At 34.4% G+C, this 25,285-nt stretch overlaps 1 protein-coding gene and 1 pseudogene across 9 annotated transcripts in view; both read right to left on the bottom strand.

Moving 5' to 3' along the window:
• Positions 1-1,938: 1,938 nt before the first annotated feature.
• The window catches only part of ACTR3 (actin related protein 3), a gene marked incomplete at both ends in the record, with an annotated part of 55,917 nt that continues 32,570 nt past the window's right edge, over positions 1,939-25,285 (bottom strand). Inside the window, 8 exons of one of the 8 annotated variants that reach the window (XM_080688892.1) lie at positions 1,939-2,034; positions 2,825-2,908; positions 7,700-7,825; positions 8,011-8,103; positions 16,135-16,308; positions 18,576-18,719; positions 19,510-19,617; positions 22,212-22,307. In XM_080688892.1, the coding sequence (XP_080545018.1) occupies positions 1,939-2,034; positions 2,825-2,908; positions 7,700-7,825; positions 8,011-8,103; positions 16,135-16,308; positions 18,576-18,719; positions 19,510-19,617; positions 22,212-22,307 (921 nt within the window). The remainder of the gene's footprint in view (positions 2,035-2,824; positions 2,909-7,699; positions 7,826-8,010; positions 8,104-16,134; positions 16,309-18,575; positions 18,720-19,509; positions 19,618-22,211; positions 22,308-25,285) is intronic. The other 7 variants (XM_080688893.1, XM_080688899.1, XM_080688894.1 and 4 more) reach the window with 7 other exon arrangements.
• LOC308259311 (calmodulin-like) lies at positions 10,396-10,822 on the bottom strand (annotated as a pseudogene). The gene has a single exon. The product of its transcript is annotated as a calmodulin-like (transcript).

Raw genomic sequence — 25,285 nt, 5'->3', positions numbered from 1 at the left:
GATTGCTAAGATTTTTTTTTTCTTTTTTTTTTTGTGATACTGGAGATGGAACCCAGGGGCCTTCTACCTCTGGGCTACATTCCCAGACCTATTTTATATTTTTTATTTGGAAACAGGGGGTCTCTTAAGCCAGCTGAGGCTGGCTTTGAACCTGAGCAATCCTCCTGTGTCAGCCTCCCAAGCGCATCAGCCACCATGCCTGGCACAATTGCTAAGATTTTAAATACCCAGATTCACTTCAAATAAAAACTAACAGTAACCGGGCGTGGTGGCACACGCTTGTAACCCAAGCACTTGAGAGGCTGAGACCAGAGGATTGAGGTTCGCGGACAGCCTCAGCTACTTAGTGAGGTCCTCCGCAACTTAGTGAGACCCTGTTTCAAAATAAAGAATAAAAAATTGGGCAGGGGGTATAGCTCGGAGGTCAAATGCCTCTGGGTTCCATCCCCAGACCCCCCCGCCCCCCAAAAAATACTAATAGTAAAAACAAATAACAAAACACTTTATATACTTTTAACTTTTGGATGAGGTATTCTACTTCTATTTAATAAATGATAGCAGTCAAGTGTTTACTGATATTGCTGCCTAAGTTCTAAAACAAGACTATCAAATATCTTCCATTTTACCCTTCTACAAATAATTGGTAAAATTTAAAGTTCACAAGAAATTTCTATCATATATGTTAGGGATTTTAGTGAATGCCACTATTTCAACAGAAACAGAATTATATCAAACACATAAACACAAGGTAGAATTACACTGTGTGGAAAAAAGAAAAAAACCATTAGAAAAGGTAATTCAATTTTAATTTATTTTCATCACTTTTTCTTCATGATCCAGATATTTTAAAATGCAAAGAAAATTAACTTTCCATGATATGTCAGGGACTGGCACTAAAAATAATTTTCAGACCGCAAATGAGTTATACAAATGAAAATATCAAATGGTGATCCAGTTATCAAAATGAAAGCACTTAACATATTAAAAGTTCACAATAATTTGTACAGAGCACATAAAAAAGTCAGCTTGCTAACCAACTGCTGTGATTTTTAAGAACTATTGCAGAGGTTTGAAGAAAATAGATTTATTAGTTAACTTATAAAGAGAGTAAAGAGCCTAAAACAAGTATTAAAAAGAAATCTCTGCCTTTATTAGAATAGTGTTAGGCTTTATATATACCAATTTTGGTAATCAAATTATTGTTTGGTTTTTTTCTTTAATAAGAAATGACACTAGAGAACTGCAATACTGGTCCAACAGTCTTGTCTTTACTTTTCTTTTAAAGCAAGAAACAGAATGCGAGTAATCAGAAAGCACTAGCAGGCATCAGTTAATCCAAGATACTAGCTTCTTAGTTCCGAAAGCACTTGCAAAGAAAACCACTGGTGGGGAAAAGGGGGAGAAGGGGATGTAAGCAATTCATAATAACTGGAATCCCAAGTGGGTTTGCCGAGTCTCAGGAGGCTATGTTTTTAAATTCATCCTTTGCTTGGTCACTTTTTATTCCTCAAATACTAGTTTTTCTTTGACTTTTTTCCTCAAAGTATAAAAAGTATGAAATATAAACAAGCTCTTGCATTGCACACTTCGAAGTGTTCAATTCAAGCATCATAGAGCTATCTACATACCGATAAATCCCATCAAATCTTGGATAATTCAATAATATACAAAATATCAGGGCACAGAAAGAACTAAAACCCACTTCTTTTTGTTACACATAAGATTCAAATATTCAATCTAAAGGAAAACACTTAATCATTTGGCTTTCTTCTACATCAGCATGTTGATACACTTATTAAAATATTCCTGTATAATCACGTTTGGTCTTACTATTTCAAGTTAGGTTTAAAACCTCAAAACCAGCCATCCAGACAAAACAGGTAATCAGAAAGATTATCTCTTTTCTACCTTCCTAACTCCAATCACTCTAAGTCAATTTTACGACATGACTCCAAACACTGGATTGTGACGACAAATGCTAGGTCCAATTTCTTCATAATCTTTTTTGGTGTGGCATACTTGGTAGAACTCAGGCTGAAAACAAAAACACATAGTTTTATATAGATAAAAACATCTGTCATCTTTCAATAAGTTTTAAAATTGATTTTAAATCTAAAATTACTTCATCCATAGTATATGAACAAGGCTTAGAAATTCTATAAATCAAGATTTAGAATCAGCTACAAATCTGTATCAGAACTGGAAAGGGGCATTTAACTGATGGTCCCCTATCCTCTTAAAACCTGTTCAAATGACCACCATGTTTTGAAGCTTTCCCAACACTTGCACTGAACTAGTAATCTAAAGAAAAAGCATTAGCCTGAAATACAGATAAAACATTCCTAGAAATAATATAAAAACCTTTCTATCATCCTGCCTTTTTCACTCCAGGTATAATAAAGACAAACTATTCCACACTCTCTGTTACTATATTCTTAAAGGACAAAATTACAAACCCAAATAGGTTATATAGCACAACTGACCAAAATTAAACTACTTTTACTTCTTATTTTTTAAATGGTTTTAAATTCCAAGCTGTATAATTAATTCAGTATTTCAGATAAAACATTTCATGCACTACTAGGACAAAGCACAAATATTTACTAGGCTAATTATATTAGAATATCTGTAAGGGAGCTTTAAAGACATTTGATTTTTGAAAAACATTCTTAAAACAATTCTTTTTTTATCATCATACTTCCTACATGATGAAACATAACCTTTACATTAATGTTTTTAAATATTCGCAAAGAAAAACAATAACCTTCCAATGACTAAGATTTAAAAGAATTTTCCACACAAATATAAGCTTCATCATACTCACCGTGGAAGCCAGCATTGATCCTCCAAACCAAACTGCATATCGCTGCATGTGGTGTGTAATGACTTGTACATCAATAGGTTTAGGCTTAAAAAATAAAAACAAAGCCAAGATTTATTTCTATAGTAAATTCAAATGTCAATTTCTACATCATTTAACCTTAAATGTGCACAATAAAAAATATCTATACTAAATGTAAGTAACATCTTAAAAACCAGAAGTGACTGAGACTAATTTCATTCATACATACATACATACATACATACATACATACATACATACATAGTGTGTGTAAAGGGCAGTTGGGAACACTGGAAAAAGTCAGGGACAGAAAAGAATACAAAGAGAGTAAACAGCACTATACATTTTACACAAGGTTTATTTATTTATTTTGGTGGTGCAGGGGATTGAACCCCAGGGGCATTCTACCTTCAAGTTATGCCTCCAACTCTATTTTATTTTTTATTTGGAAAGAGGATCTTGCTAAGTTACTGAGAGCCTCGATAAGTTACTAAAGCTGGCTTCAAACCCATGAACCCATGATTCTCCTGTCTAAGCCTCCCAAGTACAGGGATTACAGGCATGCATCACCACATCAGGCTCATTTTATACAGTTTTTTCTTTAACAAAAACTTATTACAAGCTGGGCATGGTGGCGCACGCTTGTAATCCCTGCGCACAAGAGGATCGCACAGGTTCGAAGCCAGCCTCAGCTACTTAGTGAGGCTCTCAGCAACTTAGTGAGACCCTGTTTCCAAATAAAATTGAAAATAGGTCTAGGAGTACAGCCCGTAGGTAGAAAGCCTCTGGGTTACACCCCAAGTACCACAAAAAAAAAAAAAAAAAAAAGTTATTACACATTTTATAGAGTACTCTTCTGGAAAAGAGGATTTTGGAGGCTCCAAAAACAAAGAAATGACATACATTTAAAGAGAAATCCTAATATATTTTTGGGGGGTATGGTACTGGGGATGGAACCCAGGGGCCTTCTACCTCCAGGCTACACTCATAGACCTATTTCATATATTTTTATATGGAAACAGGGTCTCTTAGTCAGCTGAGGCTGGCTTCGGAACTCCGTGATCCTCCTATCTCAGCCTCCCAAGTGTGGGGATTACAAGCATGCACCACCACGCCCGGCAAAGAGAAATGCTAATTCTGATTTGATCTTATACACTGCATACAGAATTATCACAATGTTACTCCAAACATGTACAATTCTTATTGATCAATTGAAAATAAATTTAAAAATAAAATTAAATATGTTAAACTTTATAAAATGAGTGGACATACATAGGACAAAACAAAGTACAACAGAAATACATGCAGTACATTTTTAAAATATAACCACACTGAAGTAAGGAAAAGGACTAATCCAAATAACTTGTGAATACAATATTTGACTCTACACCCTTTAGACTGAGGATACAAACTAAGCAAATATTGAACTCTAGAGTAGATCCATGTTTTACAGTGACACTAATTAATAATTCTCCAACTATTACATATAATATTCAATTCTTGAGCAAAAAATACAACTGCATGTGGATAACAGAAGCCAGGTTTCCCATTGTCAGGGAAGGGTCTTAAAAGTATAGAAAGCTGCTGGGCGTGGTGGCGCATACTTGTAATCCCGTGCCTGGGAGGCAGAGACAGGAGGATTACACAGGTTCAAAGCCGGCCTCAAAGCCGGCCTCGCTGGCTTAAGAGACCCTGTTTCCAAATAAATTATAAAAAATAGGTCTGGGAGTGTAGCCCGGAGGTAGAAAGGTTTCCAAAAACCCCAGTAACACCAAAAAAAAAAAAAAAAAAAAGGTATGGAAAGCTGAAAGGTAAGAAAGAACCCACTGATACTCTAGAACTGAAGGATATATGGAAACAAACATACACACACACCCTATCTCACCATTGAGAAGACTTAAATGTGATACTTCAGTAGCAGTGTCCAAATGTGCTTTCTTACCTTCTGCACTAAAACAAGGGAGACTTGGGGAAAAGGCTGGGGTGGGGGAGTAATGTAAGGGTGAGAGAAAAGAAATCACAAGACCTAAAAATTCTTACTATGCCAAGAAAGAAGGAAGCACTTAAACATTTGCTGTGCCAAGAAGGAAGGAAGTGAGCAATGGCTGGTGGAATACATCAAAAGAACCTAAAAGCCACTTAGATAATTCCCCATTAATCAAAACTGAGAATCTGAACATCAAAATTAGTATTAAGGATATGACTTTATGATATTAACAATAAAAACCCAGGGAGTGGTGGCGCACACTTGTAACACTTGGGAGGCTGAGACAGAAGGATTGCCCAGGTTTGAAGCCAGCCTCAGCCACTTAGTGAGGCTCTCAGCAACTTATTGAGATCCTGTTTCCAAATTAAAAATATAAAACATAGGTCTGGGAATATAACCAGGAGGTAGAAAGCCTCTGGGTTCCATCCCCAGTACCACCAAAATAAATAAATTAATTAATAAAAATACTAAAAAATAGCTCAGAGGTACAACATTAACAATAAAAGGAGAAATCAATAGTTCATACAGATGTGTGGGACATGGAAGAGGAAGACTCTTTTTCTAATGGAAAATGAGACTAAAATACAAAAGTATTTTATGGAATTTGTAAAGCAACATTTGGCAATTATCTCAGTAATAACAATTTGGTAAAGAATCACAATGGATGCTACAATTAGTTGTTGAAAGTTTGATGAAAAACAGCTTACACAGTGTAAACCTATCTTCCCATAAGGTTCTTATTGGATATAAAGGAAAAAATGACTTTATAATAAATACAACTTTAACCAAGTGACCAAAGTTGACACTTGGGGACAAATATGCCACCTACTGATATGATACATTAAAAAGATACAGTATCACCTTTGCAGTATTACTGCCAAAAGTGCATACACTCAACCATGGGAAAACAGCAAACACAAATTAAGGAATATTCTACAAAGTAAATGGCCTATATGCTTAACAAAATGTTAAGGTCATGAAATAACAAGGTGTCACACATATTAGAAAGGCACAATAATTAAATGAAATGTATGTTTTTTTATTAGATCCCAGACTAGAAAACATTCCCTCCCCTTTTACTTTAGCTATAAGGGACATTTGTGAGACCACTGGTGAAATTTGCCTCACGTCTACAGCAAGACTAGGTTTACATAATGTCATAGTTAGATGTAGAGTGTCCCTTAAAGAGCTCATTTACAAGTATTGCGGGTTGATATAGTTAAGTCATGAGGGTTGTAATCTCAGCAGTGGATAAATTCATTGTAATGACCTGGTAGGGTGGCTGAGCTAGTAGAATGTAGCTAGCAAAGGTGGGGTCCCTGGGTCTGGGGCCTTGGTCCCCTTGCTTCTAGACTCCAAGATGTGAGTGAAGTCTTGCATTCTCCCTCTCTACACTTCCTAGCACCAATCCCTGAAATCCATGGTCCCCAGCTTCAAATGGACTGAACCCAAAAATTCTCCAAGGAAAATCATGAGCAAATAAATATTCCCCTAATCTGTATGGTTAGATCTTTTATTTATAGCAGTGAAAATGCTAACTAATATATCATTTGTGTAATTCCCAGTAGAGAGAGAATTATGCCCATAAAACTTCATCAACAATTTTTTATACAAAGCCAGGTAGGAGGATAGGTGTATGGGGAGGTGGGTGGGTGGACTAGTTGGTTAAGAAGGGGGTGCAAAAAGAAAGTCAGTATTTTTTTTTTTTTGGCAGTACTAAGAATTGAACCCAGGGGCATTCTACTTCTGAGCTACACCTCCAGCCCTATTTTTTATTCTTTATTTTTGAAACAGGGTCTTACTAGTTTGCAGAGAGCCTCACTAAGTAGCTGAGGCTGGCCACAAACCTGCGATCCTCCTGTCTTCCAAGTACCAGGATCAGAAGTATGCACTACCACATCTGGCTCAAAGTCAGCATTTAAAAAATCTATTACATGAGCAAACTGCCTCAGTTGTGAAGTCATGCTATTATGGCAGCAGAGCTCAAAAACATACTTTTTTTTACAGTATAAAAAAAGTGTTTTTTTAAGATAATCCAAAGTTTAGGTGTTAGAAGCAGTAAGCTTCTCTGTAATTTTTCAACAAGGAGTAAACCCTAGAATGCTATATTTTACTTTTAAGTCACTTTTAATGACTGTAGTACTCTCAGACAAAGCCCTCTTTCTTGGTAATCTTCCAAGTAGAATGAATGTGATTTTTATAGCAACTTTTCCCCCAAATCAATGTTTTGCTTCAATATTTAACAAGAAAGACTTACTAAAAACTTGTATCATAAATATAAAGCAGACATCTGAGAATTAAATTAATTTTGGTTTTCCCGATATCTAGCTCCAAATTCCAAGATATGTAACAGAAAGGTAATTTGTGGGAATCACCAACTTGACTGTATGTAGAGCTAGAGTCAGTTTGCAAAAGCTTGACCACTGAAATGAGCATTTTTCTCAACCCTGCTTTTGTTTTCCTGCCATAGTGGTATTTAAAATTCTGTAGGGCTGAGGTATAGCTCAGCAATAGGGTGCTTGCCTAGAATGTACAAGGCTCTGGGTTTGATACCCAGCACTACCACACACAAAAAAAGAAAGTAGCTCCAGAATAAATTTTTACTGCTTAAGTATACATGGAAATCTACTAAGTAAGTTAGTTACTTCCTAAGTTACCATTAAAAACATTTTCCAGAAATGCAGACAATATCCCCCAACTATCAAATTACCCAGAGTACCGTGGACATAAATCTCTAGCATTAAACACACTCATTAGGTATCTGAAAGTTTCTCTTCCTCATTAAAAGCAAAACTTGGTAAACATTTCCCACTCCCATTACAAAAACCAAGGTACCCACAATTTTCCCAACAATAATTGAGAAAACCAACCTTCAACCTTCCACCACTCAATTCCTCACTTAATTTCAGCCTGGCATCTACAGTTCTTTTCAAATCTCTTTGCAAGCGACGTCCAAAGTCCCTGAACATGGTTGAACCTCCCGAGAGGACAATATTCTGTATGAGTGAAGAAAAAATAAATAAATAAGGCCTTTATTTAACAAGAAAAAAAAAATCTAAAAACAAACAGCCAGCACTACAATTTAACTATATCCTGTTAAGAGATGCTTCATATTCAATAATGGACAGAAAATGTTTTTAAAAATACAATCTTGAATAACAATTTTTCCATGAATACCAACCTTGTATAGAGGACGTCTGACATCAATAGGACAATTCTGAATTACTTCATCTACAACTTCTGAGATAGGTTGTGTAAAGTCTGGATTAGCAAACTGAAAAATAAGATTCAGATATATGAGAGAGATCAGATTAGTTACTATTGACTTAAATATCACAACAATAAAAAGGTTCCAACCCAAAAGTAAAAGAATTTTTGTATACTATAAATCCTGGTCTCTAAAAGATTAATATTCAAGTGCTGAAAGTTGAGATTTCAGAAGAAATCCAAACAAAATAATATAGTTTTGCAATCACAAAAGTTAGAAAGATGTAAACCCATTAGTATATTCTAAGATAGCAAAAATCAAGGTAAATACCCATACTTGTACACTGTTAAAAGAACATATATCAATTCTCTACTTACCCTTTATTATTTACCTAAAACAGTAACACACACACACACACACACACACACACACACACACACACACACACACAGGGTCTTTTCCCACTTTTCTCTTTTCCCCTACTTTTAAGATAGTTTATCTACTACAACATGTGCAAGTAAAAGGCAAGAACAGGGCCATTCATTCTTCTGCCATATCTTGGGTCCTTTTCATAGTAGTTTTCAATTAGAAATGCATGTGTGCACATATGCCAGTACACAAACTTTACAGACACATATTAACATATCCTGGATCCACCAAAAATTTGATACAGAAATAAAATAAATTCTAATTTGAGCATATATTTGGAAAAAGTTCAGAAACTATTGTGTTATAGAACCCCAAATGAGAGTCAGAAGAACAATAACATGTACTAAAGCAGCAGAAAATAAATATTTTGTAAGTAAATGAAAAAGGGAGACTTACCAATAAACCCAATAATAATAAGTTATTAGATTATTCAATACCTAAATAGGATAGGCTCAATCTAGGGTCCCTACTAGTGTTTTAGGCCTTTTCTTCTGCTTTCATCAAAGATGTCAGTCCTACTTCCAACCACTCCCTGATAAGGTCATAAGACAATGCTGTTGAGATTGATACAAAAGAGGCTGTTAGGGAAGGAATAGCTTTTTCTCCTCTAAAAAAATGTTGGGAATAGAGAACACACCCAAATAAACATAATAGTCCAAATTTTTACTAAACCTAAAAAAGCTTTCAAAAGTTTAAAACTTAAGATGAATTTATGATTTCCTTTTAAAAAAAAACTCAAAGTACCAAACCTATTCCTCCTAAAAAGTTTTTGTGATAAAATTAGCAGATTAAAAATTACATTTCTTACTCTTTCACAGGCATTTTATCCTTTAAGTTAATTGTCTTTTTTTTTTGGGGGGGGGATACTGGGTTCCTGGAAACCCTTCTACCTCCGGGCTACACTCCCAGACCTATTTTATATATATTTTTTGGAAACAGGGTCTCTTAAGCCAGCAAGGCTGGCTTCGAACCAGCGTGATCTTCCTGTCTCCGCCTCCCAAGCACGGGGATTACAGTGTGCACCACCACGCCCAGCAGTTAATGGTCTTTTTACTGGAAAAAAAACTAGCATTTACAACTTGGAATGGACATAAATTTTAATTTCTTGAACAGCAATGTTGATGGTTGTGCTGAAGTCCAAAGACACAGCCTTCTCTGCCAGCTCCAAGTCATGATCCAAAAGGTTTTAAAAACAAGAAAATCCAAAGATACTCCCTTGATAAAGATTTCTTATTAAAAATTTGTGTGAGCACTAACAGCCTGACAACCATTTCATTCTAATATAACACAATACTAACCCAACAGATGTGGACATGACACCAGGGTGGGTCACTGCCACCTTGGGTCAGAGCACATGCAAGTACAGGACTGTCCTATATTGGGGCTACACCTAAATGGTTTATTCTTCAGCCATCTTCTGCACATCTCCCTGAAGTAAACCAATTGTAAATGTGTTTGTTTTCAGTAAACCAGTTATGGCAATTTATACTAATTGAACTGGAACCCAACTGAGTAGGTTTTGAATGTTTTTCATTGTTTGGTTTTAATACAAATGCCTGACAGTGCTCAATCATCAGTTGCATGGATAAAAAACTGGCCAGCCCAAATAGTGTATTAATCATTAGCAAATGGAACTTTAAGGAGTCCACTGAGCGCTTCCTTACCATTTAGGTAGAACAAGTATTTATATCGTAAAACTGGTTAATGTAGCTTGATCTTTAGGGGACAAGACCACCAACCAATACATGCAGATTTTTGTGTGTGGACAGAAGGTATTTTTGACATTCAGTTTTGCTATATAGAAAAAGAATAAATGAACTTTTTTCTTTTTTCTTTTTTTTTTTTTTGCAAGAGGTAAGTAAAAGATTCAATTTGATTTTTCTAGAGGGGAGAAAAAGTAGTTGAAAGTAGTTCTTCATTTTGCAGTCATCATCGTACAAATTTTTCATAATTGAATTGTCCATCTCCAATCTCCATCAGTATCTGCTTCTCTGATCTTTTCATCTACTTCGTCTGTTAGTTTTTCATGACCTGATGTAGCTCTGCTACACTGATATAACCATTTCCATCCTGTCAAAGACTTGGAATGCCTCACGGATTTCTTCTTCCCTGTCTGTATCTTTCATTTTTCTAGCCATCATAATCAAAAATTCTGGGAAGTCAATGCTGCCATTACCATCAACATCCACACTTCGTTGATTGTATTCTGTAATTCAGCTTCTGTTGGGTTTTGACCCAGTGACATCATGACAGTTCCAAGTTCCTTTGTTGCAATGGTGCCATCACCATCTTTATCAAATAGGGAGAAAGCTTCCTTGAATTCAGCAATCTGTTCTTCGGTCAGTTGATCAGCCATGGTGAGCATGATGAGAAAGAGCGGAGGGAGCAAAGGTGGGTGCACTGGTACAGGGGCTGGGACCTCAGGGGTGCCTCCGCTGCTGCTGCTGCTGCTGCTGCTGCTGCTGCTGCTGCTGCTGCTGCTGCTGCTGCTGCTGCTGCTGCTAAGGTGCAGTGTGCACTATGCGAGCTGCTGCTGCCACCTGCACCAACCGAGTGTGAGTAACGGCGCTAAGTCCGCGAGACTCCCAGCACCACTGCCCGACATTTTATCTTTAGTGTTCAAATTCTGGACAGTTCAGATGCCTAAACTCTCAGCTAACCCAAATAAAAAACCAAATGAATCTTTCAAATGACAGGGGAACCAGAATACAGAAGTATCTAAAATTATAGAAAAAAAATCTTAAAATTCACTTGGGAAGTGGCACAGTTCATACAATATAAAAGAAGACAGGTCTGGTTCAAGAAAAACATGGTGAACTAAACACATATTTAACTTTCCCCAAATTCTAGTAAAAGCACTTGTAATTTTTTTAAATGTTAAAATCTAAAAATTGTAAAAAGAACAACAACAACAAAAAAAAAAGGAAAATGCAGTAACACGATGTGGGTGGGGTAAGCTAGAAACTGAGAAGCAGGTAGATAAACCTTGCACACTCTCTAAAACAGTAAGTTATCAGTTACAGGAAAGAAAGTCAAGAACTAAGCTGTTTTATATCACAAATCCCTCCAAAGAAATGGCTCTACTTGGTAGTTCGGAAATTGAGATAGAAGGAAGGCAAGAACAAAGACTAGGTGGCTGTCTCTGAGAGGTCATTAAAACTCCAGATCCTCTCCAAATAAGCCCACTGAATGCCTCCTCCTCATTCAAGGAGAAGAATGGTTAATCTATTCTCCACAGGGAAGAAAACTATCTCCCTTTAAAAAGCACTGAAATGTGAGAGGGTAAGGATATTATGTGAAGGTATAAAGCCTTTTAGGTTCAAGAAGGCATGCCACACATACTGCTAGCAATCCTTCCCCATTTGGCTGCCAATATTTACCCTCTTGCCAGGAGCCTTGATGGGAACACTAAAATACACACAGGGCATTCCCCTAAAGAAGACTGTAGTCAGCAAATTCCATCCACAAAGTTCAGCTCTCCAATCAAGTCCTTATAGTGTCTCCCTACAAAAGGTTTTTACCACATATAATACGGAAATTCAAATAGAGAAAAAAGTTTGAGACTGCAAAAAAAAAAAAAAAACCAAAAAAAAAAAAAAACCTTAAATTCATGATTAATAGCCTGAGAGGCAGAGGATCTACAACTGTTAAACAGGTACAGAGTAGCATAAAAAGGAGGCAAAATGAGGGTTGGGAAATTCTTGAGAATTTAGATTACTGAGGGGTAGGGATCAAATGGAAGAAATCACTTAGAAATTAGAACAAAAAGACAAAGAAAATAGTACATCAGAATGCTAGGAGTCAAAAGACCCTAGACACATCCACAGAGGAAAAAAAGAAAAGGCCCTATATATAGAAATCAGAATTTATTTTACTTCAAACATAATAAAAAGCAATTAGCCAATGGCTTCAAAATGTTTTAGGAAAATGATTTACAATCAATTCTACATCCAAGCTATCAACAAATGTGAAAACAGAAATGAATTCATTTAACACATATATTTTGAAATTTTCATCTCTCATGCACTTTTACCAGTAATGGTATTGACAGAGGAACTCCACCCAATAAAAGTGAACAGAAGGAATGAAAAACACAAAGAATAGGAATTCTGTACTGAAATCAGAAGAAAGCAGGTTCAAATTGGAACATATCACACTCTGGACTTTTGATGAAACCCCTTTTTACATCTGAATATTCTGAGAAGAGATGTATAAAATTAGTGAAGTTTAGAAGTGAATTAATGGTAATTATTTTAAAACTAGCTAACAACTTATTAATGACTCACTGGAAAGCAAAATATAGTGTAAGAAAAATTTCATGGTTAACAATGTGACTCATAAAATTTAGTCATAAAAACAAGCACTGAATTTGCCTAACTGAATTCATAACATTAGGGTAAAAAGGGAATTGAAAGGTACTGTCTGTGGTGGGAATAACAGAAGTCAAAATTTAAAGTTTCAATACAACCAAGCAATTCATAGTATGAAAGCAATCACCAAAAAGAGAAAAAATTTAAAGCAGTTCCTTTTAAGAACAGAGAAATTTCTCACAGAAGAAATTATAATAAAAGTAAAACTATGAAGTATAAGAGATGCTTTAAGATTTAAAAACTAAATGAAGAAAACAAAAAGGTTATTTAAATTAATAAAAAAGACATGAAACATCAATAGCATAATTTTTATCTAGTCATCTATCATGTCCCTATGCAATATGACATAACCAAACCTATTTTACTTATCTACTATTTCTAGGTTTTTAATATAGCCAAGACAGTAGCTAAAGCTCATACATCAATAGTAGTTCAAATGCTTCCTCCTCTGAAGCCGATTATCTCCTATCTTCTAAGCAATTATCTATCTTGTAGTCATAATCCTGTTCAAGATCTTCTGCAATTATCTTATTCCTATCCTCAGCTTGAAGTTTTTATATCTTTCTCCAATACTCTAACTACAAAACAATGCTTTTTAGCTCATATGACATTTAATTCATTTTTACTTCAAACACTTGCTTACACATGGACCCATAAGGAAATCTGCCCTAACTTATAGCCCCAGTTATCTCACCACCCTCTTGAATTTCCACTAAAATGACAAGAGAATTAAAAGGAAAGGCAAATGTCCAAAGAGAAAACAGAAGACAAAGAAATAATGAGTAACTTTTCAATCCTGTTTGGAGAACAAAAAGTTCGGAATATTACATCCTAATTACTATCAGAGCGGAATAGTGGTAAAAAGTAAACTGATTCACTCTATGAAACTTGCCAAAGTCTAGGAAATTAAGGTATAAGAAACCACAAAAGCAAAAGTAAAACAGGGCTTAAAAAAAAGAAAGGAATTGTTTAACCTCAGTATGTAGTAATAAGCGCAGCATATAGAATGAGCAGCTCTGGTTCCCTTCCAGATCTTGTACAAACAGGAAAAGTCATAAATAAATGAGAAAATGAAGAAATCAACAGAAAATGAAGCAAATAAAAAAACAGCTGAATTTTAAGAGAAAAAGAATCACATTATACTACTTGCCTCAAGAGTGAAAAACAATCCTAAGTATTCTACTATAAATACTGTAAAACTATTGATTTACCTAGTAGCAGTAAAAGCAGATTGAGGGGAAAAAATCAAGATAAAAATTAACTAGACAGGTTAATAAACTATTAACATTGATATATTAAGAAACAACAATATTGGAAATCTGGAGGTAAAACCAAGAGCATTGCTAAAAAGGAGCCAGTGGCTGCTCTGCAGAACACAAAGGTGTTACGAAGGTATGACAAGCTTAAAACATCTTGTTAGTTACCCAACGTTTAAAACTATGTACATCTATCTTTTAAATTTTTTGAAAGTTATGAAAAAGTGTGAAATATAAAACCTTAAAACTACAGTAAACCAGTTTGAACACAACTTCTTATCCAACTGGTGCTCACTCTGGTACTGGGGACTGAGCCCAGGGATTCTACCTTTGAGTTATAAATTATACCCCTAATCCTTGTGGGGTTTTGTTTTGTTTGCTGTTGTTCTGAAACAGGGTCTCACTAAGTTGCTGAGGCTGGACTCAAAATTTCAATCCTCTCAAGTACTACGATTACAGGTGTGTACCACCATGCCTGGTGTGGTGCTCACACTTGCTATCAATTTATATGCCAATTCACCATAATCTCTAATCCCTGTCTGCATCCCTCACTACCTATAAGTAATTCAGCCTTCTAGATTTACTCTGCCTCCAATAACATTTCTGCCTTGTCAAATCCTTTTTCTTCCTTCCTCCTTAGTCATGCAGAAGATGAATGCATGACTAAAAGGTTCTGGGTACTTAAGCTCACTACTGAGGGTAAAGAATGGGTGCCCTGCTACAATCAATATGCATTCCACAGATACACTCTCAATTCCCCAAAAGTGTGAACACAAACATTATTATTCTCTCTAAGCCCTCTTTTATAGTTTACTCTTCCAACACACAAGATCTTGACTCTACTTCATGAAAACAAAAAAATACGAATGGTAATGACAAACATTCTTCAAGCTATCACCTATTTCTCTGTCCATCCCAGCTTCACATTCTCCTATGCTGATGTTAACTCTTTACTTCCCCCTTAGTGGTGCAACTCAAACCTCTGATTCTCCTGTCTCAGCCTCCCAAGTAATTTAACCAAGTAATTTAACAATTATTTAACCAGGCATGGTAACCCATGCCTGGGATTACAGGCATGGGTCACCATGCCTGGTTAAATAATTGTTCTTGATGCTGACTAAGCACAGTAGACATTTAATGCCAATAGTTCTACTAATAAATTTATAATACTAAACTAGAAAAATATTTTACTATTAAAGGCACATTTAACTAATTTGTTTTTTTGTAACTAAGATATTGTGGAGATAGAACTATTCTGCTATTAAATCCTTTATCAGAACCAAATGAAGATTCTTGGCATAATGGTCATTTTACACCGGGGGGAAGGGGAGTACTTTCTAGAGCTTTTCCCATATTTTATTTTTTATTTTTTTGCGGGCCTGGGGATGGAACCCAGGGGCAATCAACCTCTAAGCTACACCCCCTGCCCTATTTTTTCTTTATTTTGAAATGGGGTCTCACTAAGTTGCAGATGGCCTCACTAAGTAACTGAACCGTGATCCTATGGTCTCAGCCTCCCAAATGCTGTGATTAAAAGCATGTGCCACCGTGCCCGGCCCCAAATTTTAAATGTTACACTTTCTTTGGCATTGGTACTAGAGATTAAACCCAGGGATTATGCACCTAAACTACATCCCATGGTCTTTCTGGGTGTATGTGTGTTTTATTTTGGAACAAGGTTTCAATAAAATGCTGAGACTGACCTCAAACCTGTGATCCTACCTCAGCCTCAAGTACTAGGATTATAGTTGTATGCCACCATGCCCAGCCATAATTATAAATCTTAAAGGCTTGCCCTTCCCCATGCTCTTCAAAGGCCCCCTTAGGCCATTATTTGAAATACAAGTTTTATTTTTCCAAATATATGAAAAATACTAACAATCTTTCCTGTTTCAAAAGAAGCATTTATTCCTTGAAAAATATGACTCACTATAATATTATTTTCATAGTAAAGGAAGTTCCTAAGAGTATTACCCTATTAATATTTCCTACTTATTTGTCTACAAAATATTTCAAAGTAATTTCTTTCCTAAAAAGCTTACCTCTGGATGAAAAAATATTTCAGGTCCCAAGAATCTCTCATAACCAACATCAATGGAAAATTCTTTCTTTGAGATAGCATTGATTCCAGTATACTGTTTAATCCACTTGGACCCATCTGTATCATACTTGTTAAATTCTTTTACCAAGTCTGGGCAGACATAACTATAGCGCTCCTTAAAAAGCAAACAAAGTAATAAAAGTAAGTTTTTTCTCTTATTTTAGGGAATAAAAGATGGCACATTATCAGTGAACGGGAATCAAATTAAAAAATAGCTTCAGAAAATAAAAACTGAGAAATTAAGGTGGAAGAAAACTATTTTAGGATAGCATATGTATAATATAAAGTTTGTCTATACATAATTTCTAACTTTATTTATTAACAGAAGACCTGAAAAAATGAAGTTAATTTCTAATATATTAATGTTATTGCCTGAATGCATTCATTAAAGTCACTCAACACTTTCTCAGTAATAATGAATCACATGTTCTAGAAAGGAAAATCCATAAAGTACATACAGGTGAAAAATAAGTGACTCCACACAAATTACTATAGATCACTAATACCTATATGTTCTTAATAAATGAGCAAAATAAAACAGGCTAGAAACATAATCTCCTTGTTTGGTCACATGTACTAAGTGAAAGTTTTCATCAAAAATGTAATTAAAAAATATAATATATCGACTACTGTTAGCTTCATATTAAAAAGAAGAGATAAATTTTAAGTGTCAACTGGATTTAAGAATAAGCAGAAAACTATTAAAGCATTATTTCTCCTTATCCATCAGTGAGAGTGTTTGTAGAGAAGAATGGCTTGTGAGTTGGTGAACTGAGTGGGGAAGATCTGCCTTCAACATGGGTGAGGATGTTGCTATTCAATCATCTGAGAGCTCAGATAGAAATAAAGGGTAGAGAAAAGGCAATTTCCCAGTCTCTCCTTTGTAGCTGGGCCACTCTATTCTCCTGTCCTGGACATCAGAACTCCAGCCTGTAGGACTTATACCTCTGGCTTCCTAGTATTCCAGGCCCTCAGCCTAAGACTTACATTTATACCATTCGTTTCCAATGTTCTGAGGCATTTGGACTTGGGACTGAGCTATACTACCAATACCCAAGGGTCTCTAATTTGCAAAACAGTCTGCTGTGGGAATTCTCAGACTTCATAATTATGTAAACTAATTCCTTTAATAAACATCTTCCCATATGTCTATATCCTACTCATCTCTCTGGAGGATCCAGAGTAATAAACATATATTTCACATAATTTATACATCAAGGCTTTTATCCAAGTAAGATATGAGTATTATCACTGATAATAAAAAGATATAAAGGGAAAGAATGCTAGAAAAAGGAGGAAAGTTTGATTATGTTAAACAAATTCTTCATTCAAACCATGAAGGTGGGAATATTACAAGACAATGATGTTCCTTAAAAGATTCAGATTGATCATTAGTCTTCCCCAGAATAGACTTAAATCCTGATGATTTTTTGTTTTGCTTTGTTTTAATATTATATATTTCCCAAAGAGGTTTAAATACTATGTTCCCATTAATTTTTTACACATTTAGGTTATAACTTAGGGTAATATTTGGAAACTATTCAGTAATTTCTTTAATAACTAGGAAGTAGTCAACTCATCTTCATTTCTAAGATTTAAAAAGCAAGAAAAACCTTATTAAACACAAAAAGAGATGCAATGCTAAGTATTTTGGTAGTAAGCAATACACTGAAATAAAGAATTATATGCTAAGAAAATGAATAAAACACCTTACACAGTCTTCACATTCTTTTATGTTTTGTATCATTTGAGCTAAACACTGTTACCTATACTATAGCCCAATGAATCAATTACATCAAAATAATTTTAATAACATAAAACTTAGGATTAAAATAAAGAATTCACTGAGTAAACAGAGATGCTAGGACTCTAGAGTGAAATAATTATTCACTTTACTTTGGGGGTGGGGGAACTGGGGGGGGGTGGAACCCAGGGGCTTTCTACCTCCAGGCTATACTCTCAGACCTATTTTATATTTTATTTGGAAACAGGGTCTCACTAAGTTACTGAAAGCCTCTCTAAGTAGCTGAGGCTGGCTTCGAAAATGTGAGATCCTCCTGTCTCAGCCTCCCAAGTGCAGGGATTACAAGCGTGCACCACCATGCCCAGCTAGTTTTTCTCACTTTTAATAAGGAATAATCACAAAACTGTATGTTAAAGTCATTTGTTTAAAAAATCCATGTGTCCTCTCAAATATGAAACAGGTAAAGAACATGCAAAAGGTTGATAATACTCAATAATTTCTTTGCAAAAGATAAAGAAAACATAATTGAGCTTTTTATAATTGGCTTGCAATTATTATTTAAAGTACTGTGTGTCACACTGAGCTTATACATGTGATTTTACTTTTTACTGAATTACATTTCAAGCACTTCTTTTTACCTTGACTGCCTTTGCAGTTTCCAGAGATTGTTCTGGAGGAATTCCTACTTCTCGGTCTCTCAGCAGCTGCTGAATAAAATATGTTATATCTCGTCCGGCTATTGGAATGTGTTTAATACAGCTGCCAATCACATACCCTTCAGCCTAGATGGGGAAAAAATACCAAATTTACTTAGTGTTTTAAAAATTATAACTTAAAAACCATTAAAGACCAATTTCTCAAGTTTATAAGTATTTTCAAGATTTTACAGAGAAATGCTCATCTCTGTTCAACTGTATTCCTCACAAATATTTTATCACAGAATTTATAATGCCGCATAGAAATTATGAGTAAGAATGGCCAATAACTTACATTTACTATCCCACTGATAATTCATAATCATTACTGAAATGAGTCAATATAATTTAGACAGCCTAACATATCTAACAGAATATTTTTATCTTTTATAATTCCAGTAAAAAGAAATTTAGATTGAACTGTTAAAATACTAATCATTAACCCACAGAGTAGTTGGTCATTCTTTTGCCTAATTGAAGTACTTGATTCATAAACCTTAGCATTCCTCGATCCATCACACTGCCAAATTATCTAAATTCTGTAGAAAAGATGTATATACTTACAGTAAAATAACAAATCATATAACAAAATTAAATTTCAGTAAGAAAGTATTAGCAACATATTCAGCTGTCCACGATAGGAATCCAAATCTTTATCCTTTCAATTTAAAGCTAAACAAGTAGTATGAAATAACACCTTGATCTTGACTTAACATTTTAGAATTCATAAAATTTTAATAATATAAACAAATATAGCCAAACTACAACAATATTCTAAGGCCTGATAGTAAATGTTTTTTAAATGTGGTAATAATTCATATACTTTAATTGTGCCACATTATTTCATTTCTTTTCAATAATTTTTCAATATCCTTACCACTGGAATGACATGAGTGACACCATCTCCACTGTCTATAACCGTACCAGTCAATGTCCGTTCTCCTACTTGTCTTGAGGTCCAGGATGCAGCTAAGGCAAGAACAGCCTTGAACAAAAAGAAATGACAAACAAAAGATAAAAACCAGAAAAAAAGTTTGAGTATTATATTCAATTTTAAATGTTGAATCTGAGGAAAGAAAATCATTTTTGTATTATGCAATAAAATTACTTTCTATATTTAATAATAGAAATTTACAGGCTTGTTTTTGCTTTTAGGAGCATGTTTAAAAATTTTACAGATTTGAAAAGAAGGCCACTTTTCTTCTAAAGTCAAAAACATGAGGAAGAATATTTTGAAGCACTACAATACTGAACTGTCAGAATTTTTTTTTTTTTTTTTTTTTTTTGCAGGTCTGGGGATGGAACCGAGGGGCATTTGACCTCTGAGCTATAGCCCCTTGCCCTATTTTTTATTCATTTTATTTTGAAATTGGATCTCACTGAGTTGCAGGGGGCCTCTATAAGTAGCTGAGGCTGTCCGCAAACAGCGATCCTCTGGTCTCAGCCTCCCGAATGCTGGGATTACAAGCATGTGCCACCAAGCCCAGCTGCAACTGTCAGAATTTAAAGATGTTCAGATGAGCTGGCCTGATACATACTACAAAGATTTTTTTAAAAAGATCCAATCACCTAACCCACCAAGATTAGTCAAAAGATAAAAAAGCTGCAAAGAACCATTCTTAAAAATATCAGCTTCAGCCAGGCATGGTAGTGCACGCTTGTAATCCCCGCGCTTGGGAGGCTGAAACAGGAGGATCACGCAGGTTCGAAGCCAGCTGCACTGGCTTGAGAGACCCTGTTTCCAAATAAAAATATAAAAATAGGTCTGGGAGTGTAGCCTGGTGGTAGAAGGTTCTCCAGGAACCCCAGTACTACAAAAAAAAAAAAAAAAGAATCAGCTTCAATTTTTATATGCAACATGCATTTAAACTATGCAAAGTAAGTACTTTAGCCAAAAAAGCCACTGTATGCTTCTAAATAGTACTATAATTTAATTAGGAAACAAAGTGAAGAAATACCATTTTTATAGAAAATGCCTTGGCACAACCAATAAATACCGTTCTTTAAAAAGCAGTTCAAATAGTAACACAGTTGATATCTTTAAAATTAATTTCTTACAAACCAATCTTCCAATAAGGTACATAACTAATAATTAAAAACAAAAGCTCACTTATTTTATCTGATCTGCTTGCAATATAATAGCTAAAGGAACCTAAAAATATATCTAGGCCATCCTCCTATTTTACCTAAGATCGTTGTAACAAAATGACCACATAATCCCTATAGGATAACAGAACTACACAATATTTTCTGAAGGTACTGCACTAAAAATTTTCATACTAACATAGTGTAAAAAGAGTTGTCATGAGATGTTATCTTTTAGATAAATTCAAAACATACATCATTTAAAATTAGAAATTATCTTTTGATTATTTTTAGATGTCTTTTGTAAATATTTAAGATTCCAATGTAGAATAGGCATATGAATAAAGCAACAGAACAAACAAAATGAATCAGTTAAAAGCACTCAAGTCTTCTAAAAAATAAAAATAAAAAAACTACTGAGATATCAATTAAGACTCCAAAAAAATGAAGCAAAACTCTGAGTGTGTTTACACCTAAAAATACTGGCAAAATTAAGTTTACTGTATACAGTATAAAGATGAAAAGCAAATACTATCAAAATAAAGTCAGATAAATTCTAACCTCTTACTTTATTTAGATTCAGTAAACTAAAAAAGGCCTCCAAACTCAAGATTGAATTGCTTTCAATATATTTCAATAAATAAGGTAATAAGAACTCCTTAAATATTTTTAGCAACAGAGCATAAAAGGCAGCTCATTAAATTTATGAATTGTATCAAACATTAAAAAGTACTTTGTTATCTAAGTTAAATTATCCCAGTAATTATTAATTGGTGCTGGCTACACCTCAGAGTTATAAAAACTAGTATGATCTCAGAAAAATGAAAGTCAAAAACACATCAGCTCACATCATGACCATCTAATTTTGAATAAGCTATCTTCTAACTTGAAATTGTTTTCCTCTTTAAAATAGAAATGCAAATACGTATAGTTAAAAAGGAATCATGAATTCACATAAAGTAACTGTGATTATGTCCAGATATTACATGTGCTACAGGTTTAAAAGATAAAAGGCCTTATCCTGATGTGAGAGAGAGAAGTTATTCTACACAGAAACATGTACAAATGAAGTACAATAAAATATTATACATATTTATAATATACAAAATATAAAGGGGCACAATAAGTGAACAGTCAAACATACCTAAAGGTAAATTAAAAGACTATAATAAAAGGGCACAACAAATGCTATGAAGTTAAGTGAATTGTTACATTCTAGGCATGAAGTAAGGATTTATAGTAAGTATTAGTCTTCGTTATTTCTGTCCTCTGAAAGCCGTCAAAATATCAGAAGACCATTAACTTACTTTCTTTAGTTATTATTTTTCTAATTAGGAAATAATTATTTCCTAAAATAGTATTTCTAAACTACCAATTCAAGAGAGAACTAGACATGCTTTTGAAGTTATATTAAACCTTCATGGGGGAAAAATTGTTTTAGGAGCAAATTAGAGCAGATTTAAAGTCACATTTAAATGGATAGAACTCACATACCTGCACAGCAATGTACAAGCCTGGAACATTGAAGGACTCAAACATTATTTCAGCAGTATATTCCCTGTTTTCTGGAGTATTCAGTGGAGGTTCAGTCTATTGAATTGATAACATTTTAAATAGAGAACATCAGACTGTTTTAAAAATTTCACAGAAAATTTTAAAATGAGAATTTATTTCAAGCACTATATTTAAAAGGCATTAAGCCTATTATAGGTACAAAGATAAAGACCAAAGGGAAACTAGAAGACTAAAACAGATGTATACATACATGAAAATAACATGGCTATTCACATAAAAAAGGAAGTAAAATGGTCTATCACCAACTAAATGGATTAAACATTGAGAAGAAATGGGGATGAAGAAAGGGAAAAGGGATGGAAGAAGGGAGGGTAAAAATGATCAAATAATCTTTAAAGCTCGGTGTGGCGGCACATGCTTGTAATTCCAGTACTTGGGAGACTGAGACAGGAGGATCATTGTTTGCTGCCAGCCTCAGCTCCGTAGTGAGGCTCTCGGCAACTTAGTGAGACCCTATTTCCAAATAAAGAATAAAAAATAGGGCTTGGGGTGTAGCTCAGAGGTAGAATGCCCCTGGGTTCAATCCCCAGTACTGGATTATAAAACTGAGACAGATCTCCAGGCACACAAACCCACTGTACTTATTAGTGGGAAAATTCCATGGAAGTAATGTTTTAAACAGGATGTTCCTGGTTTTTCTAGGATTGTAATAAATAAGCCAAGATTCTACAAACTTAATGGCAAAACTTCCTGGGAAATGTTAAATTTAAGTTATATAATTATGAAGAGTATCAAATAGGGATGTTTATGCAGCTCTCTTCTGTTTATGCTGATTACATATTATCACTTAGCAAATCACAGTAAAAGTCTAGATCTGAGCATATCTCATGATATCATAAAAGACCCAGGTAACAATGGCAATCCTAGACTTCATCTTTAACCTATACTTCATGATCATTTAAATTGTTTAAATTATTAAAGCTTGACACTGGCTAATACCACTGATACTTACAAAATAGATTTGACAACCCAAAAATTTTGTGATATCTCAAATACTTAAATTTTAAAGGAGAAACTTTTAAATTTAATAAATACAGAAGAATTCTCTTGCTCTTGCTCACCTTTAAGAATGATTCTTCAAAAAGTATCAATCACAAAGATAGGGATAAAACATGAGAAATTTTAAATCCTTTTTTTTTTTAACTTCAAAAGCCTCTATAAAGTAAAATGAGCAGACTCCTTGCTCTATTTAAACTTGCACATTACTTTGGAACTATATTCAAAAATTTGAAGATCATTTTGTAAAAAATACATACAAAACTAAGCAAAAGTTAAAAGGATAAATTACAAAAAGGTCTATAAAATATAACTAAAATAATACTAAAAGTAACTCACAAAGAAAAACCTACAAATAGCTAATAAACACATGGCAAATGCTCAACCTCGTAAGTCATCAGAAAAATAAAAATTATAACTAAAATTAGAAGTCTTACACACCCACCAGAATGACTAAAATTAAAGACTGATCCACCAAATGTTGAAGAGAATATAAGAGCAATCAGATCACTAACACATTGTTCGTAGGTGTGTTCGTGTGTGCATGGTGGCACAAGTACTTGTGAGGCCAAGAGAGAAGACTCCAGGTTCAAGGCCAGCCTAGGCAACTTAGATCTTGTTTCAAAAAAAGGATGGGGAGGGGGCTGGGATTATACCTCCAAGGTAGAATGCCCCTGGGTTCAAACCACAATACCATACATAAAAAGAAGAAGAAAAAAAAGAAAGAAAGAAATATGAATGAATTTCAAGATTAGGCTGAGTGAAAGAAGTTTTACCAAAGAGTGCCTTTTTTCTGGTACTAGGGATTGAACCCAGGGGTATTCTATACCACCAACCCTTTGTTTATTTTGAAACATGGTTTCACTAAATTGTTAAAAGTCTGTCCCTAAATGGCTGAGGCTGGTCTAGAACCTGCAATCCTCCATTTTTCAGCCACCCAAGCACTGGGATTTCAGGCATGTGCCACCATACCCAGCTCCAAAGAGCTGATCTTGTATGATTCTATTTACATGAATTTCAAATTTAATCTCACCTGGAAAAACAAAAACAGAACAGTGGCTGTCTCTGGGACATGGGGAACAGAAATTAACTGAGAAAGGGCATGAGAATTTAGGTCATAAAAATGTATATGAACTGTCAAAATTAAAGGTGGCACTAACTACATCATGAACCCTAGAGACCAAATTCAACCCATCACCTACTTTTGTATATATCATTTTATTAGAACACAGGCATCCCTTTTCATTTAAGTCTTGTCTACTTCTTTAAGTAAAGTCTATGGCTACTTTCACACTATTAATATAAAAAACTATTAAGTTCTCATCAAGTTTCTTAAGACCAAATGGCCGGCAAAGTCAAAATCTTTGCTCTTGATCCTTTAAAGAGTTTGCCAACCCCTAGTCAAAACCCATAGAATAGTTCGGATATGTTATTTCACAGTGTGTAAATTTTATATGAAAAGAATAACTAAATAATGAACCCTGGTTGATGATATACATGCCAAAATATTTAGGTATAAAATGACTTTCATCTGCAACTCATTTTGGATTGATGGATAGTATAAATATATGGGTAAATGTCACAAAGCAATTACTGTAAAATTAGTTAAAAGTTGAATCTAGGTTTTTTGGGGATATGTACATCCACAGTAAAGTCATTTCAACTTTATGGTAAAGTCAAACAGTTCCCACAAATCATAATAAAATATTGAATATTGGTTGAACCAAAATATATGATGTAACTATAATAAGGATAAGAGGAAAAGATAAGCGTTTTGTGTTGAAAAAAAATAAAAAGCAGAAAACAAAATTCTCATTTTTCCAACTAAGAAGTTAGTAAGTAGTGCCTAAAATTTAAAAAATAGAAAAAACATGTTAAGCTAGTGAAGTAACTATCAGGGGAAAAGTTTTTAAAATTAAAAGTATTTGCCTTTGTGGAATACAAAGCAAGGGCTGGGAGAAGTGGGAAAGGAAAGGTTTTTTTTTTTTTTAACATCT

The sequence above is a fragment of the Muscardinus avellanarius genome (genome assembly GCF_963383645.1).
Source record: "Muscardinus avellanarius genome assembly, chromosome: 2".
NCBI lineage: Eukaryota > Metazoa > Chordata > Mammalia > Rodentia > Gliridae > Muscardinus > Muscardinus avellanarius.
Note: the sequence above shows the minus strand (reverse complement) of the source record. Positions and strands in the feature narration are given on the sequence as shown.